General features: G+C 31.6%; 2 protein-coding genes across 2 annotated transcripts; both read right to left on the minus strand.

The window, feature by feature from the left end:
* Positions 1 to 327: 327 nt before the first annotated feature.
* On the minus strand, positions 328 to 7,292 carry LOC130630364 (endoplasmic reticulum metallopeptidase 1-like). The gene is made up of 10 exons (XM_057443839.1): positions 6,117 to 7,292; positions 5,412 to 5,585; positions 4,955 to 5,269; positions 4,612 to 4,859; positions 3,505 to 3,864; positions 3,025 to 3,174; positions 2,614 to 2,807; positions 2,392 to 2,510; positions 1,643 to 1,827; positions 328 to 712 (listed from the first exon to the last, which is right to left on the minus strand). The coding sequence occupies exons 1-10, from the start codon at positions 6,859 to 6,861 to the stop codon at positions 545 to 547; spliced, it is 2,658 nt and encodes an 885-aa protein (XP_057299822.1). The 5' UTR covers positions 6,862 to 7,292; the 3' UTR covers positions 328 to 544.
* Positions 7,293 to 7,898: 606 nt separating this feature from the next.
* LOC130630363 (endoplasmic reticulum metallopeptidase 1-like) lies at positions 7,899 to 18,333 on the minus strand. Its single transcript, XM_057443838.1, has 10 exons — positions 17,489 to 18,333; positions 17,006 to 17,179; positions 15,705 to 16,019; positions 15,369 to 15,616; positions 13,509 to 13,868; positions 10,406 to 10,555; positions 9,839 to 10,032; positions 9,610 to 9,728; positions 8,867 to 9,051; positions 7,899 to 8,204 (listed from the first exon to the last, which is right to left on the minus strand). The coding sequence occupies exons 1-10, from the start codon at positions 18,324 to 18,326 to the stop codon at positions 8,040 to 8,042; spliced, it is 2,748 nt and encodes a 915-aa protein (XP_057299821.1). The 5' UTR covers positions 18,327 to 18,333; the 3' UTR covers positions 7,899 to 8,039.
* Between the last annotated feature and the right edge of the window lie 243 nt (positions 18,334 to 18,576).

An 18,576-nucleotide genomic window follows, 5' to 3' on the forward strand; every position in this document is an offset into this window, starting at 1 on the left:
TTTAGGACTTGCAAAGTTTTGCTTGTGCAAAATTATGATATCATCAATAAAATTCTGAGAAGCATTGCTGGTATAAATGATAAACAGTTTAATAGCCAGTGAAAAAAATATACAAGTAAATCTTATTGTCATATTGAAGAAACTACTTTGTTCATCACTAACATACTGCCTGGCAGTAAGCGGGATTCGATCAGCGGTCCCCAGAACTTGAAGCCACAGACGAACCCACTACACCATATGATAGATCGCGTTGTCTCTTGTTTGCCTGTTGTGTGTAAACCTTTTATATTAGCACACTATTAAATTGTTTGATCCAAAGGGAGAGTAAAAATTAGTATTTATTAGGTTGATAATATTTACTTAAAGTTAAAAAATTATATACAATTTTTTTAAAAAAACCTAGCAATTCACAAGAATTATATATAAACAAAATTTATAATTATACACGAATTGACAACATTACCAAGCATTTAAAAATTATTTTTTCCAATATTTCTGAAAAATAACACATAAAACATCATGATTTAATAAATGAGTTAATTTGTTAATTCAAAGTAAAGCCATCATAATTACTTGTCCATGAATCATCACATATCCAGTCGGGTAAAGCTTTGATAGCCGAGTTTAAGAAAGGCGTTCTGGCTTCTTTTCCATGAAGGTAATGGCGTGCAATACCTAATTCTGCAAGATTGCCATCTTCTTCAGATGGTCTCTATAATGAAAAAAAAATTAAAATCAAAATATAACTGATCATGACATGGAATGCTAGTTGCTAGTGCATCTTAAATATTTAAGATTTTCCAAGGGCTACACAACTACTCTTATATATTCATCTGAATTATACAAAGACAAAAACATGGTAACCTTTAGACCACACTAATTCTTTTCAGTTAACGACTCCAGAACGCTAATTATTTTACAAAATTTTATGTTACATGCTCATATGAAAAAATTGATGCTTATTTAGAAAGCTTATTGTTTGAATTTTCACAGAAAGAAACAATAATTGAATTGCAGGACCTGTAACAGCGAAGTCACTTTTTCTCAAAACATTTTTTTGTAAGGAAAAAAGTGGTGGAGATTTTTGAATCTCTAATTTTTTTAGATAAAGTACCATTTATTTACTAACCTTTGCGGTGTTCATACAAACTATAGATTAGAATTGTAGTGGTTTGCAGTTTCTTGCTTTTAGAGGAGGGCATTTTCTTTATGAATTTTTCATGAATTTCAAAAAAAGTCCATCAAGAACGTAAAAGCAACAATAAAAAGGTAAAAACGGTACACTTCTGTTGCATATTGCTTTCGTAATTGGCAATTCTAGTTGTTTGAAAGATTTATTTAAGGGAGGTACTCATTCAATGAGCTAGACAGTTGGGTACTATTGAAGCATAAAATAACTGTCATTGATATCATACTAATAACATGCGATAACAGGATGGAATACTGTTTATAAAGTTTCGCAAACTTTTTTCCATTCTTTAGACAAATTTTAGACTATTGCAAATTAGGTTGGAGTGTTTGTACCCACATGGGAACATGGTAAAACCAGAAGAACATTTTGAATCTAAAGTTCACCTGAGTTTCAGTTTTCTTCTAATTTTGATTTGAATTTTTTATTGATAATCTATTAAAGATTATTTACCTTGAATTCGAGCCAAAACTTCCAATTATCAGAATAATAGCCATGAGAAAAGAATACAATGTATGTCTCTCCACCATTGAAGTCTTCCATTGAATATATATTACCATCTTCAGCTTTGTACATTGACCAATCAGACAGTGTTGTATTTGGTTTTAATGTTAGAAATAAATTCATGTGATCTGGTCCTGATATAAAGAAAAAGACAAACATTTGTTACTTTTTTTGAATCACACAATATTGTTTGTTGATTAAGCCACAAGATTTTTTCGATCCGGGTAAACGGAGCTTCCTTCACCCCAATTTTATCTAAGGTTAACCGTTCTTAATATCATCGTCAGGGTAACAATAGGGTAACGAATACTGAAAATACTAATAATGAAAGAGAAACTCATTTCACTCTTTAAAGCTGCAAAAAAATACAGTAATCTAACGATTCCTGACTTCTATTCTCCAAATATTGCATTACTGTTTGGCCATAAAGTTTCTGTTGACCTACTGCAAATATCCTTGTCTCTAGCATGCTATTTCGGTCATCTCAATTACTATTATCAACAAACACAGCAGCATAATCTTGGCGCAGGAATAAATTCTCATGGAACGAATTTTCTATTATGTATAAAATGACTGCTCTGCTCAAGTAAATCCTAAAAATTCATTCATTAAGCATCATTCACAAGGGCTTATACTGCTTATACTTGAAAAGTCAAACACACGCTAATTTGGATAACAAAAAGCTTTCTAAAAAATACCTTTTATATCAAAATAAAATCTAACAGTTTTTTCGTTAACAACTTCTTTTCTGTAAATATCAGTTGATAATGGTGGTTTGTCACTGTCAGGGTTTTCACCTCGAAGATACCATTGCTTTCTGTATCAGCAAAAGAAAAAAGCGAAGAAAATACTAATTTGGCAGGCACCAAAATAGAAACACAAGTGTTTTTAATATTCATCAAAAAACTGTTTGAACTAACCTGGCGACTTTTCGTATTGGATAAAAATAAGGCAAGCCACAATAGGAGCCATCACATTGAAAATTTTCAATATCCTTATAGAAAGATATATGTTTCAATGGCTTGATCCCTAGGTAATCCATTGGTTGCACCCATATACCAGAGTCTTGTTTTCGAATAGTTCCATCACAATTGTGAAATGTCCGTAAAGTGTGCTAACAAAAATTTATTTATTAGAACAATAACAGAAATCAAATGGAAAAATATTATTCAACAAATATCAGCCTCTCCAAACTTGATTTGAAATAAGTTGTTAACAACCTTTTAATCATGTCAAGCAAATTACCAAAGCTTTGTAAAAATTACCAGTCGTCTTCAACCAAGCAACACGACAGCTAGAGTAAACATCCATAACTAAACAAAATGGCTTACCTGCATAAACAGACGTTTTGGAGTGACTGGGTTGGTACGAGAATAAGGAAACATTCGTCCACTGACTGCACAGATGATAGGAAGAAGACTCAAAAGTCCAATAAAAATTAAGACCTTTTCCATACTTCCAGCTTTGTGATACAACCCAGTCTAAACAAAAAGAAAACCAAAGACATTGTGCAATTTTTTTATACAATTATGCAACAGCAGGTATAAGACCTTTAAATTTCAAAGACGTGATTGAGTAGAAAAAAAATTATAACTAAACCAACACTTTCGTCATAAAAGAGATGTAAATTAACAAAACACCACATATAACCATTATTACTTGTGTTTTTAATAACAAGTTTTGGTTTTACGCGAAAACGTCTTCTATTGTATTCCGTCTACTTCTTAAACTTTATCTGATATTTTCCTAAGTAACATTAAAAAGCTGAAATTTAAGTGAAATAACATGTTACGACAGCTAATAAAACTTACAAAGTAAGTGACAATTGTGATAACAGACAAACTCGATAATCCAGCTATAACATATTCTCCTGGTAGTTCAGTGCCAACTCTTCCAAGCAATGGGCCGAAAAAAATAAATAACATATTGATGTGATTTATTGAGATAAGGGCAGGTATTATGGCACCCAAAATATGCAACATAAATAGTCCCAGATCCTTCTTTTCAGGAGGAAAAGTTATTGCATCTTTAGCAACAGACAGTAACAGAAAAGGAAAGATGACCCACAACCAAACGATATATGATGATAGAACATATTTCATCAGGAACAAAATTGTTGCCAGAATGAGTAGGTGAGCATAAACAAACGCTGACAGATTTGTGCGGGAAATCTAAAAACAAAAAATCAAAATTATTACCTTAAAAGTTTTTATAACAAAAAATAACAACAGGGGAATTGAATAATTTCAGTATATTAAGTCTGTGTTAAAAAAATCAAAATGTTGATTTCATCATGTGTGAAGGACTACACGACAAAATGAATATTATTGCAGCTTATTTTAGAAAAGTCTTGTGTGACACAATAGAAAGTAGTTAAAAGCAAGCCCATGGAAAATCAACTTAGGCAGAAAAAAAAGAAGGGCCTGTAATTGGAATTTTAATGATGTCATCAATGACTTGTCAAAACACACAACAATAATTTTTTTCAGAATATGTCAACCTATTGCACTCTTGAAAACCTGTATAGTGTCATATGATTTTAACGATTAAAGAGATACAAGGTTATAAAAATTTTGCTGACATCAGAAAAGGCCCGTCAAAGTACAAAAAAACATTGTCTCTATTGTATAGAGTTTTAAACGCTGATCAAGGAAATATATAGGATTATGTACATTTCACAAACAACTATAGAGATATTGGGGTTGATAGCTTTTTTGATAAAGTCATCAACCTGTCTGTTCTGAAACTGGTTGATTGTCCCAGCCACAACCTAAAACTTACTAGCTGCAGAATAATCAATATGAAAATGTGAAATATAATGAATAAAAAGAAATAACACACGCAAGACAACATATCATACATATACTTTGGCCAAGGTTTGTTTTTCGTTATCAATATGTTACAAAACGAAGAGATACCTTGTTTATAATTTTATTTCCTATAAAATGCGCCAACAACAACCCAAACAATGATGGAAGCCCATATAGCAACAAACCAAAAAATGGGTTGGTATACCATGTCATCAAAACATTTACTTGGATCAGAAAATAGGCAAGAGCCATTGGAACAATCATAGCTGTAAGCCATGAGAACAAAATAACAATGATAGCAAGAAACAGAGACAATAAGGAAACATGTTCTGCATCTTTTCTCAATCCAACGTGTGCTAAAACAAAAAGGTTTTTAAAAATACACAGTAGATATCAAAGAAACAAACATTAGTTTTAACAAAGTCAAAAAGGTTTTAAATAATATATATACCTCTTTGAGAAGAAAAATTTTGACGAATTAAACGTTGCAGTATGTATAAAAACACTATTGCAATTGTGATATTGTTCATGAGAATATGTAACCTCTTTGGGTAATGAACTACAAAAACACCCAAGATGTCAAAAAACACAGAGCTTCCATGCTTATACAAAGATGGGTTTTCAACGTAATGAGAATTTGACATTGCCATCAATAACCCAAATATATTGTCACCAGCTCGCTGAATACTTCCTGAAGGGATTGACTGAGCATCATCGTAACGTGTATGATAAACATAACCATTGGTTACAAATGCGATATCAATACCTGGTAGCAGTAAAAATTGATATCTTTATTATTTATTTAGTACATAACCATTAGAGACAGAGAGAATTATAATCAGAAAATTAGGATCTATTAACATACTTCAACAAGCTTTGCATTGTTTTAATAGGAATAATAAACATACCAACAAGATTTCCATATTGTACAAACACCCGAAAATCAGTGTCAGCTGGAATAACGCCAGATTGAAATATTTCTTGTGCAACAACAGATGCATATGGATATTTTACTGAGGAAGCATATGTTTCTAAAATCCATGAATGTTCAGGTCCTGTCTGAAAAACAAATTCACGTCCACCTAGTATAAGTAAAAATGGAAATTATACTCCGAAGATTTTTTATCAATTGCAAATGCCCTCTCATTAGTAATCACCACTCTTAAATAAATGTACTAGGTAATTTATTTGGCCGTTTAAATTATCTACACCGTGACTGAGTGCTCATTCAGGCTTGTTTTAACGGATCAAATTTCTTAAAAAGCACAATAAAGTTTTTCGTGCACAAGATCAATTTACAACATATCTTGCTCATTGTCTTTTTACAAACCATAAAACGTTATTAAAAAATACTTAACTGTGGGGTAATCATTCTTATAACTTGTGAAAGGATGGCAGAATCCCCATATTTCAAGTATAAAATATTTCATAGTTTTTATTACATCACTCTGTACATTTCTCAAGAACAAGCATTTCCTAACATTTTTTAGAACATAGCCTGGGTGTTATTGCAACATAGACATTAACAAAACTGTATGCTGTATAGTACAAAACGTTATCAATAAAAAAACAAAACTATTCAATGATGTTTAAAGGATTTATAAAAGGCTTACCTGATCCCGCAGCTTCTATGTTTACGACAACTTTAACAAGTGATAACCATCGGTGATCTTTTACAAAAGCATGACTTCCAGATAAAAATCCCTCCTCAGCTCCATTAAACAAAAATATTATACCATGTTTCAAATCTGTTGGATTGCCTTGACATATCGATCTAAATATTTCAATCAAAACAGCACAACTAACAGTATCATCACTGGCGCCTTCCGTATTCATAGGTGTATCAAAATGAGCATTAGCCAAAATGTAAGCATTATCAGATTTGCGTGAAGAAATTTTTACAACAACATTTGTAATGTTTTGGTAGGCGTTTGTAATAACATAACCACGTGGTCGTGCATACGCAAACGAGCCTGAAGAAGTTTGAAGTTCAATTTCAATATCAAAATCTTCGTGAGCAACTTCTTTTATCAGGTTTAGTTCTTTTAGAAGATAGTTAACTGTAGTAATATCATTTTCATAACTGCCAGTAACCCTTGGCCCAAATTTTGTAATGGCAGTTAAATGTTCTCTAGCTCTGTCGCCACTAAATTCTTGTAGGGGTGAATCAATAGGTTTCGATGTAGGTAAAAAAGAGTCTGATGTGTATATCATGTATACCAAAAATCCAATAAAAATAACCAAAGACACAATATATTGAGAGCCATAGATTTTGTCAGAATAAGGCGAATAGTGTTGTGACTGGAATTTCTTGTTCTTATCTTCAGCATTTCTTCTCCACATGCGTCCTGGTCTCATTTTGAGTTACAATTTGTAATATGCAGTGATAAGCTTGCTGAAGACAGATGAAAGTTCATATACAGTACTGGAAAAAGGTTGGTTAACATCGCACTTCGCGTATCGCGACAGTATTCTCGATCCGCAACAGACGTTTTTTCACTTTCAAATTGTATCGAGAGGGCTTCTCAATGCATCCGTCTCAATGTCATTCTCGAAGCTATCGAGGTCATTAACACTTTTTCATAATAGAACTATTTTAAAAATAAGAGTGTATTCAACAATGATCGCGGATGTTTAAATATAATTATACTTCCTTTGTGTTATATTGTTTTAACTTATGCATAACAATCTAGTAGGGTATACAGCTAGCGTTAATCTTTCTTTTTTAGATCACATTTTAAAAATTTAAGAACTAAGAATGGCGATAGAAAAGCTTCGTTAGATCGCATTTTAAAAATTTAAGAACGAAAAGCGGCAATAGAAAAGTTTTATTAGATCGCATTTTAAAAGTTTAAGAACGAAAAGCGGCGACAAAAAAAGCTTCGTTAGAGATTGCATTTACAAAGTTTAAGAACGAAAAGTAGCGTTAGAAAAAAAATACGTTAAAAAAGTAATGCGCTAGAATTACTTTAATAAATACAAAGGTTAAAAATTTTCTTATAATATACACCTATTTAAAATAAAAAAAAAGATAAAGCAAAGATGTGTTTGAAATAAATAAAACTTTCTCCCTATTTTCATTAAAAAAACTTTCTCTTTATTCTCATTATCACCTACCATTGCGACACATCAAGACGGATTTTGTCACGATACTAGATTCTCGATAGATCGCGACAATTTATTTTAATTGTTTCTTATTATTAAAAACCTGGTACATCGCGTATCGAGGGAGTCCACGCACGTTGCGCGCTTGATATGTTAAACAAGCTTTTTCCAGTACTGTATTTAACTTATACAAAAAGCAGGAATAAGCGCCATGTTAATATATTTTACGGAACAAGGCAAAGTAATAGCTTGTCAGTAATTCATATTGTGTTCAATTCAAAAGGACTATATTATAAGTAAAATTTATTATCATAAATAGAGTGATAACATTAACTAACATTGAAAAATTACGTTTGAAATTTAATTAAAAAATTACACATGATTCCCTATAAAACATTAAGACAATTTTTTTTAAATGTCAAGTCAATTTGTTAATTCAAAGTAAAGCTATCATAATTACTTGTCCATGAATTATCGCATATCCAGTCGGGTAAAGCTTTGATAGCCGAGTTTAAGAAAGGCGTTCTGGCTTCTTTTCCATGAAGGTAATGGCGTGCAATACCTAATTCTGCAAGATAACCATCTTGTGATTGTCTCTAAAACAAACAAACAAAACTTGTAATTTTTAAATTACTAAAAAATTATAATCATTTTTCTAATACAAATAAATTAAAAACATTTTCAGTTCAAAAACCGAGGCTTATCCAAACATATTCATCTCTTTAATACTAGTCAAAATGCGGTATGTAAGGGACAGTCAAATCCGTGGATTTATCCATGGGCCACTGACTAGTCTCGATTTTCTGTCTCTGAGCCAAAAGGAGTAGCTTAAATTCCTTTAGTTTTTTCCAAAGAATTTTTGAAGGTCGTTTTTAGACCTTCACACTTTCTACATCCGTATTTTAACACAATAGAATTTTGGATAACGTATTTCCAAAAAAACTAATTTCGTATTTTAAAAAAATATTTAATACTAATAGTTCAACTTTCGTATGGCTGTGTGCCGTCATCAATTTAGAACGAAATACAGGGATTTTTAGACTTGAAAGGTACGTTTTCTCGTTATTGTAGAATGAAATACAGTGAATTTTAAGTTTGACAGCATCATTTTCAAATCCTTTGAATCCAATCTATTAAATTCCTCTTTTTAAAGTTCAAAATGACACAAAATAGAAAATAACATTTGTTTTTGTACCAGTTTCTTCAAGCTGTTAAATTCAACATATCTCCTAATAAACTTTAAAATGAAAATATATACCTTAAATTCAAGCCAAAACTTCCAATCATCAGAATAATAGCCATGAGAAAAGAATACGATGTATGTCTCTCCACCATTGAAGTCTTCCATTGAATATATGTGACCGTCTTCAGCTTTATACATTGACCAATCAGACAGTGTTGTATTTGGTTTTAGTGTAAGAAATAAATTCATGTGATCTGGGCCTAATACAGAAAGTAAAATGCAAATCATGTCGCTACTTGTGTATTATTCAACATTATACATTCATTATCCCCAACCTTTATAGAAACATAAAAAATAATCTATATTATAATACCCTTGTACGTCTGCGTGTCACCCAAAATGGTACCGCAAGTAGCGAGTAGCACACATTGCCATATCAAAAATAATTTTTATCTTACTGACTTAGTGGAAGTTCAACTTCAAGAGTTAAATGGTGTTATAAAGATATATGTTATATTGATTGTTTCAATTGACTGACCTAATTGACTGTTTTACCCACAATCCTAAGTTTACTTATACTAATTAACATACATTTCACCTGGTTTTATCAAATGCATTATTAAGAAATTTAACGAAGCTGAGTCGAAAAAAAGAAGGCTGATCAAGTAATTAAAAAACATAAGAAGTTAAAATGGTCAGATCTTACAGTTTTGAAAATACTTTGCTTTATATTTATTTTTAAAAGTATATATCTTTTTTAAAACAACAAACAAAACAAAAAAGTAAAATTTCAGAAAAAAAGCTTTCTAAATAAATACCTTTTATATCAAAATAAAATCTAACAGTTTTTTCGTTAACAACTTCTTTTCTGTAAACATCAGTTGATAAGGGTGGTTTGTCACCAGTAGGTATTTCACCTCGGAGATACCATTGCTTTCTGTAGCAGCAAAAAGAAAAAGCATAGAAAATACTATTCTCGCAGGCATCAAAGTAGGAAAACCAGTGCAATAATAGTTTAATGTTTATCAAAAAAATGTTTAAACTAACCTGACGACTTTTCTCATTGGATAATAATAAGGCAAACCACAATAGGAACCGTCACATTGAAAATTCTCAATATTTTTATAAAAAGATATATTTTCTAATGGCTTGATCCCTAGATAATCCATTGGTTGCACCCAAATACCAGAGTCTTGTTTTCGAATAGTTCCATCAGAATTGTGAAATGTACGTAGAGTATGCTGAAAAAGATTACTTAGTTGGTGCTAGAAATATTCCTTTTGAATTAGTGTCAGTTAAAATGGTGCCCTAAAAAAAAACTCCAGAACCAATGTTCAAAAAGATAAAAAAAATTCCACAGTTCATTCTCACTATCTAATAAACAATAAGCCTAACTTGTTATCAAGAAAATATCCTCTTTGGCCAAGCAGATAAAAACATTTGCTAATTAAAACCATAAACCTGACATAAAATCAGTTGTGACAGATACAAATACCTATTAAGTTCACTTTAGTCTTTCTTGATAAATGCTGAGGATTTTTTTTCCTTTAACTTTTTCACATTTTGTTTAAAGTTATTACAATATAATAAGAGGGACAAAAATAAATGATTTACCTGCATAAACAAACGTTTTGGAGTAATTGGGTTGGCACGAGAATAAGGAAACATTCGTCCACTGACTGCATAGATGATAGGAAGAATACTCAAAAATCCTATAAAAATTAGGACTTTTTTCATGCTTCCTGCTTTGTGATACAATCCAGTCTAAACAAAAACAAAAAAATGTGTTAAAAATTACAACATACAACATAAATTGAAAGAAGCAATTGTTATTGCCATAAAAAAAACTGTTCTATAATTTTTGCTTATCTTCTTTAAAGGTACGATATCCTTACACCAAACATACCACACTAAACGCATTAGCTAAACGCCAAAGAAAGGAAGTTACTAAATACACATTCAGCTATTGCTGACACAGAAAAGCAGCTAATAATTAATTCAGTTAAGTACGCCACCCTTGTGATTGTGACTTTTAGAAAACATAATTGTTGGTTTCTATGTCATGTTTGTTGTATACATGATCCCTGATCAACATTACTGGCACAGCAAAATACAAACAGTCAATATATAATTCAGTGATGTACGCCACCCTTATGATTTTGACTATTAAAAAACATAGTTGTTTCTTTGTTATGTTTGTTGTATAAAAGATCCTTCACTGTTGTGGCATGATTAAAAATTGGACCTTGGAGAATATATGACAGTTTTAGTTCCCTAGCGCTACGAGATATACAGTAAGTATTAGTCCTATACACATCAAATGACAAAATATGGTTATTTAATGAAGTGAGTTTTTCTGAACAGAGAATAAGCATGTCTCTGTTAGTCTTAAAAAATTGTAAAATAATGCATAACTCTGCTAAGTTGGTAGAAATAACTTAAATAAAAGTGACCATACACCATTGGTCAATGATAGTAATCCGGAACATGTAGGTGATTTCATCAGACTATGGTATAACTGTTATGCAATTTGACATTTTCTGAAAATTTTCTTAGTGCAAAAGAAAAAGAAGCTTTTTGAACTGAAAAATGCATATTATATTTCATATGATACCATGCTCTGTGTGCGATACTTAAAAGCTTCTACATCACACTTAGAAATTTAACTTGACAACAGGTAGGAGAATTTTTTTTCAGCAGGATATAGGGAACAATTTAGATCATAAATTAACCTTCTAAATGTAAAATCAACCCACTTATTTCAAATGCAATGGGTTGAAGATATCTATATAATAATACGCCAGTTCCGTGTGTCTGTAACAGGCAAAGTGGATATGTTCATTTACCTTTGATCTTACTGAAATTTTCTTTGAAGTAACTGAAAAATGCATGTCTAATATGTTAAATTTTTTGACGTTGCGGCGCGATGTCAATAACACTACTTTAACGTTAATATACTATATTAGATTAATGAAGCCGTTACAGTGCACTTAAAACTTTGAGGCCAAATAACTTGAAAACGAGGTGGTGACGTCAATGATTTTTCACCGCGTGGGTAACTAGGGACCACCTGGGACCAATTTGGGTAAGTTTCCCAAACCTTGGTCCCCGAATCCGTTTCGGAATGGACGGGTTGATGACGTCATCAAAAACCTTCAAACCCCAATATCTCTGCAACCATTTGTCAAAAGTTCATGTTCCTATACATTTTCTTGATCAGCGTTTTAAGATCTATACGATGAATGCATTGGGTGTACGAATTTTTTTTTGAAACTTTTGGTAGAGACTTTGCTGACGTCAGCAAAATTTTTAAGCCCTTATATCTCCTAATGCGTTTGTCAAAAATATACGATACCATACATTATTTTGATCAGCGTTTCAGCCAATATACATTACAGACAACGAATGACTAAATTTCACAAATTTTCTTTTTGTAAAAGCACTGCTGACGTCAGCAAAAAGTCTAAAACAACCTATTTTTCCATTGTTCTTCTGGCTAAGTGGATTTTTCCACGGGCTTTATCGACTAGTTATCAATAAAAGTTTTAACTAATTTGATAATGTACTCAACCAATCGTTAATAAAACATCCTATGACACATTATGTTGATCAGTGGCTTAAGATTTATTAAATAAACGCTATGCAATGCTATGTAAGACCAAAACGTTTTAAATTAAATATGGCAAGGTTTGATTTTGTTTTCCTAGGTGAAATTTTACTTCTTCAGACTTACAGGTAGTTAAATATTTCCATTAGCCTGCCAAAAATCCCTAGGGAAATTACCTGTTATACATATTTATTGCAACCTTGCCCACCTGTTAACCAGAAGTAATGAAATTTACTTGGACACGAGTTATTATGATAATTTTAATTTTGCAATTATAATGGCTTTTTCTATTACAAACCTGGTTTTTAAATTGGCTCACAGGCAGACAGACAGTGAGTATTATCTATATAATAATATGCCAGTTCCCTCTGTCTGTCTGTCTGTCTGTTTGTGACTTTTGCAAAGTGGATTATATTCTTCACTATTTTCTTTGATAAAGTCTGTAAAACATTGCCCATAAAATTGTTCTGTAATTTACCAAACTTTACCGTTAAACTAATACTAACGCCAAAGGAAAGTATATTAATGAAGCCATTACAGGGCACTTAAAACTTTGAGGCCAAGTAACTTGGAAACGAGGTGGTGACGTAAATGATATTTCACGGGAGGGTAACTAGGGACCACCTGGGACTAATTTGGGTAAGTTCCCAAACATGGATCCCCAAATCCGTTTTGAAATGGACTGGTTGATGACCTCATCAAAACACCTTTTAACCTCAACATCTCTGCAACAGTTTGTCAAAAGGACATAATCCTATACATTTTCTTCATCAGTGTTTCAAGATCTATACAATGAAGGCAACAGGTATACAAATTTCTGAAAAATTTTTTAGGTTTTTACGAACAATTGCTGACGTCAGCAAAATTTTTAAACCCTTATATCTTATTAACCGCTCATCAAAAGCGCATGATCATATACATTTTCTTGATCAGTATTTTAAGCTTAACACAATAGAGGTAACGTGAAAACAAGGTTCTAAATTATTTTTTTTTATGGATGGGTTGCTGACGTCATCAAAATGTAAATGACCCTTCTTTTTCGTTTTTAATCTGCACAAGTGGATTTTTCCACGGGAGTTTATTGACTGATAATATAGATAATTCACTTACAAAGTAAGTGCCCATGGTGATAACAGACAAACTTGATAACACAGCTATAACATATTCTCCTGGTAGTTCAGTGCCAACTCTTCCAAGCAATGGACCAAAGAAGTTAAACAACAGATTAATATGGTACATCGAAATTATAGCAGGTATTATGGCACCCAAAATATGCAACATAAATAGTCCCAGATCCTTCTTCTCAGGAAGAAATGTTATTGCATCTTTACCAACACATAATAACAGAAAAGGGAAGATGACCCACAACCAAACGATATATGATGATAGAACATATTTCATCAGGAACAAAATTGTTGCCAGAATGAGTAGGTGAGCATAAACAAACGCTGACAGATTTGTGTAGGAAATCTAAAAACATTAATACATTGGGAGAATTCTTACAAATCAAATTATTGTTAATATCATAAAAGCCAGGGCATTCGCAAGTATGTTTAATATGAATCATTATTTAATTAATAGTAATGCAGGGCTAACCATAAATAGTGTGTATTGATACTTGCACATGTCCACGCATTTTGTTTTAAATTGAGGAAAATACATTTTTAAAGCTTAATTCCTATGCCTATAATGGTCTTTCATTGCTTTAATTATTTAAGCAAAGAATTTTCGGTATATTCGAATTTTAGATATATTTGCTTTTCAAAATAACTGCGACAGTCCTTCGGCAAAAGAATGCCAAAGAGAATAGTCAAAAGCACTGAAAAGGTTCGGCAAATGCCTTGGCAGACTTCGCCACTTTCTTTGGCATTTTTTAAAATGAAAAAAATATAAAAATGACGTCAAGCCTTGACGAGTATCAAACAACAACTTTTGTGATCTTACATAGAAAAATCAACTTCAAGAACATGCCAACATGATAACAATAGATTTAATCTTTAACTTTAAAATTTATATAAAATGTGTAATAAAACATGTGTTCTCCAAAAATTTTGATGAAAACTAGTTTGAGCAAATTTTGGCGAAATCGACAAAAACTCACAATATTTGCAAAAATTAATTCCCTAAAGGTATGTTACATTTGAGTTGTTACAAAAGTGGCATAAAATAATGCGACATGTTGCAAAATATGAAGTGAGATAAAATCAATTTGCAGAAAAATAAACCTAAGTAAGAACAAAGTGTTTACATTAAGAATTTCTTGCTTCGCAAGTGAAGAAATTTCTAACAGCAAAAAATGGTGGGAAAAATTCAACCTGCATTTAGAAAAAAATCGATTCTATCAAAGTTTAAAAATTTATGACAAATCAGATCCTGGTAAACACATGATATGTTGTGTGTTGTTTAGCAATTAATGATGAAACCAAAAAGAGCAAATTATCAAATATTTTAGGTGACTTTCTGAAAAATCTAAAAAGCAAACATCTGCAAATTGATATTCTCAATAGGAACATTTATATTGAAAAAATGTAATTTGGTGCCTAAAGTCCCTTTGGAATTAATTTTCCCTTATTCAAAATTCATTTTAAAAACATTTCTTTCGTTTCTTTTCATTCTTATCGAAAGAATCATCATAACATTGCTGACAACATCACGCATATCTTCACTTTATGTTAGGAAAAATCGATGGCAGGTAGGGATGGTAAGCAATAAAATCAAAGCGATTAAAAATAAGCAATGAATTTTAAATTTTATTGACAAGAGATTATTGCCCCTGTGGGGACTAAGCTTAAGAATCTTATAATGGATATGTGGTTCCCTGTCAGAGCACCTGTACGACAATGGAACAATTCTAAATTTAATTATTGCACTGATAATTATTTCTTTTGCATGAAATCATACAGTCTCAATTGCTCTAGATTGAATATGAATTTGTCGTTTGTATTAATATATCACAAAACAAAGAGATACCTTGTTTATAATTTTATTTCCTATGAAATGAGTCAACAGCAACCCAAACAATGATGGAAGCCCATATAACAACAAACCAAAAAATGGGTTGGTATACCATGTCATCAAAACATTTACTTGGATCAGAAAATAGGCAAGAGCCATTGGAACAATCACAGCAGTGAGCCATGAAAACAAAATAACAACAATAGCTAGAAACAGTGACAATAACGAAACATGTTCTGCATCTTTTCTCAATCCAACATGTGCTAAAACAAAAAGGATTTTACAAATACACAGTAGACTTAAAAAAACACATTAGTTTTAACAAAGTCAAAAAGGTTTTAAATGATATACCTCTTTGAGATGAAAAATTTTGACGAACTAATCGTTGCAGCACATATAAAAACACTATTACAATTGTGATATTGTTCATGAGAATATGTAATCTCTTTGGGTAATGAACTACAAAAACACCCAAGATGTCAAAAAACACAGAGCTTCCATGCTGATACAAAGATGGGTTTTCAATGTAGGGAGAATTTGACATTGCCATCAATAACCCAAAGATATTGTCACCAGCTCGCTGAATACTTCCTGAAGGGATTGACTGAGCATCATCGTAACGCGTATGGTAAACATAACCATTGGCTACAAATGCAATATCGATACCTATGATGTCATATAAATTGGTTAGAAAAGCCCAGGACCATTTGTTGTTTATTAGTAAAAAAATTGAATTCTTGAAAATAATTTATGCTTGTAAGGTCCATACAAAATGAATGTAGGCAGAAGTACAAATGAAGAAATCAATGACCCACATAACAGCCAAATTTTTTCCACATCTGTGTTTACAGTACTTAGGTTGTTAAAATCTTCACTAAAACTGTTTTCTTTTAAGTTTTAGAGAAATTTATTATTATATCAACTAGTAATAGTAGTTAATTTAAAATAAAGTTCCTCTGCAAAAAATAAAGTAAAATTGTCTTTGTTTTAATACCTAAGCTTTTTTGGTAGTGTGGGGCAGGGACATGAAGTGTCTGTAAGGAACTACATCATTATGCTAAGTTAACTTAGCAAAATTGTTGAAAGTATTAATCAAACAGATTCCAGATAAAAAATAATTTGATGACCTCACAGGGGGTTAGAAATGAAATCACACTTGCCTAAAATAAATAGTTAGATGGATATATTTTATATGGCTAGTCTAACTAAAAAAGAACTAAAAAAATGTAGTTTTTTTAGAGGTAATTAATGATGATTTAAATTAAAGAACTTATTATGCGAGACATTGGAAACAGGGGTTTTGTTAGCTGCTTTGTAGCTTTTCAGGGAGTCAAAAGAATTTCCATATTTCGTACTTTTAATCAATTAATTTATTTTACAGCATTCAAATGGCAGTTTGTTTGCTTTTTTTAACATTTTAGACGACTGTTAATGAAAAATATTTAGCATCCGGTCCTGATTGATATAAGCTAAAAAACTATCAGAAATAAAGAAGACAATACACTGCCAGGTGCCAATAACTTATAGCATAGATAAATAAATAGATAAAAAAACAATGTGTTGTGAATACTAAATTTAAAAGGAAAAGTTGGTTTTCTGTTTTAAAAAACTGCAACAAAATTTGTTTGTTAACATGGAAAAGATAACCATACCAACAAGATTGCCATATTGAACAAACACCCTGAAATCAGTGTCAGATGGAATGACACCTGATTGAAATATTTCTTGTGCAACAACAGACGCATATGGATACTTGGCTGCAGATGCATAAGCATTTAAAATCCATGGATGTTCAGGCCCTGTTTGGAAAACAAATTCACGTCCACCTATAACAAAAAATAAAGAATATAAATGGTTTCCTTAGCTATTCCTGCTGCTATCACAATTTAAAAAAGATGTTGTTTTTTTAAAAAAAAATTTTTCCCATCAATCAATTTCTTTCCAGTGCTCTACCTTTATTCTTTTTTTTGACAGGCAAACCCGAATCTGCCTGAACTTAAATAGAAATGTCCAAATCACAGGCAAGTATCCAGGGTTTCAGGAACATACTTTTACATAGTCTGAGACTGGGTAACATATTTTAATGATAAAAAATATGATTATTAAACTTTAAAGTTTTTAGTAGAAAAGTTTACCTGATCCAGCAGCTTCTATGTTTACAACAACTTTAACAAGTGATAACCATCTGTGATCTTTTACAAAAGCATGGCTCCCAGATAACCCACCTTCTTCAGCTCCATTAAACAAAAATATTACACCATGTTTGAGATTTTCTGGCTTACCTTGACATATTGCTCTGAAAATTTCTATTAAAACAGCGCAGCTAATGGTATCATCACTAGCACCCTCAGTATTCATAACCGTATCAAAGTGAACATTGGCCAAAATGTAGGAATTATCAGATTTTGGTGAAGAAATTTTTGCAACAACGTTTGTTATATTCTGGTATGTACTTGTAAATCCAAGATCAACATAGTTACTTTTTCGCACAAATGCGAACGAACCTGAAGAAGTTTGAAGTTCAATTTCAATATCAAAATCTTTATGAGCAACTTCTTTTATCATGTTAAGTTCTTTTAGAAGATAGTTAGCTGTCGTAATATCATTTTCATAGCTCCCAGTAACCCTTGGTCCAAATTTTGTTATTGCATTCAAATGTTTTCTAGCTCTGTCGCCACTAAATTCTTGCAAGGGTGAATCGAAAGGTTTTGATGCAGGTAAAAACGAATCAGATGTGTATATCACGTAAATCAAGAATCCAATAAAAACAAACAGGCCTACGATATAACCAGCTCCATAAATTTTGTTAATTTCATTAAATGAACTAGAGAAACGTTGTTTAGATTGAGATGTATCTTTTTTTGCATCAGCTGCAAAAAAATTTCTGCGTGCACTTCTGTCCACCATTTTAGTTAGCGAGCGAAGCGTGTTTGGCATGTAACTTGGATAAGAAATACGGTTTCGTCTCATCATTCTCGACCCCAGAGCTCTTTACTTTCGATTTTGTTGATTAAGTTCTATTTAATTAGTGGAATTATTATTTTTAATTAAGTTGAATTGCCGACGAAGGTAAAAATTAAAATTACTACACAATCCTGCGTAGTCGGGTAAACCGCCTAATTTAAGCAAAATGCTTGTAATTAACGTTATTTTGTTTTTCGTTATTCGAGTTATTGACGATTTTAATTAAACAGGTTGAAGAAAATTTACTGTTACTTGCAAC

Source organism: Hydractinia symbiolongicarpus, chromosome 2 (assembly GCF_029227915.1).
Source record: "Hydractinia symbiolongicarpus strain clone_291-10 chromosome 2, HSymV2.1, whole genome shotgun sequence".
Taxonomy (NCBI): Eukaryota; Metazoa; Cnidaria; class Hydrozoa; order Anthoathecata; family Hydractiniidae; genus Hydractinia; species Hydractinia symbiolongicarpus.

Coding starts and splice junctions, on each gene's coding strand:
- LOC130630363 (XM_057443838.1), bottom strand. CDS start 18,326: ATGATGAGACGAAACCGTATTTCTTATCCAAGTTACATGCCAAACACG. Junction 17,180..17,488: donor CATAGAAGCTGCTGGATCAG/GTAAACTTTTCT, acceptor TTTTTGTTATAG/GTGGACGTGAATTTGTTTTC. Junction 10,556..13,508: donor TCACCATGGGCACTTACTTT/GTAAGTGAATTA, acceptor GTTTTTGTTTAG/ACTGGATTGTATCACAAAGC.
- LOC130630364 (XM_057443839.1), bottom strand. CDS start 6,861: ATGAGACCAGGACGCATGTGGAGAAGAAATGCTGAAGATAAGAACAAG. Junction 3,175..3,504: donor TCACAATTGTCACTTACTTT/GTAAGTTTTATT, acceptor CTTTTTGTTTAG/ACTGGGTTGTATCACAAAGC. Junction 713..1,642: donor AGTTTTGGCTCGAATTCAAG/GTAAATAATCTT, acceptor TTTTCATTATAG/AGACCATCTGAAGAAGATGG.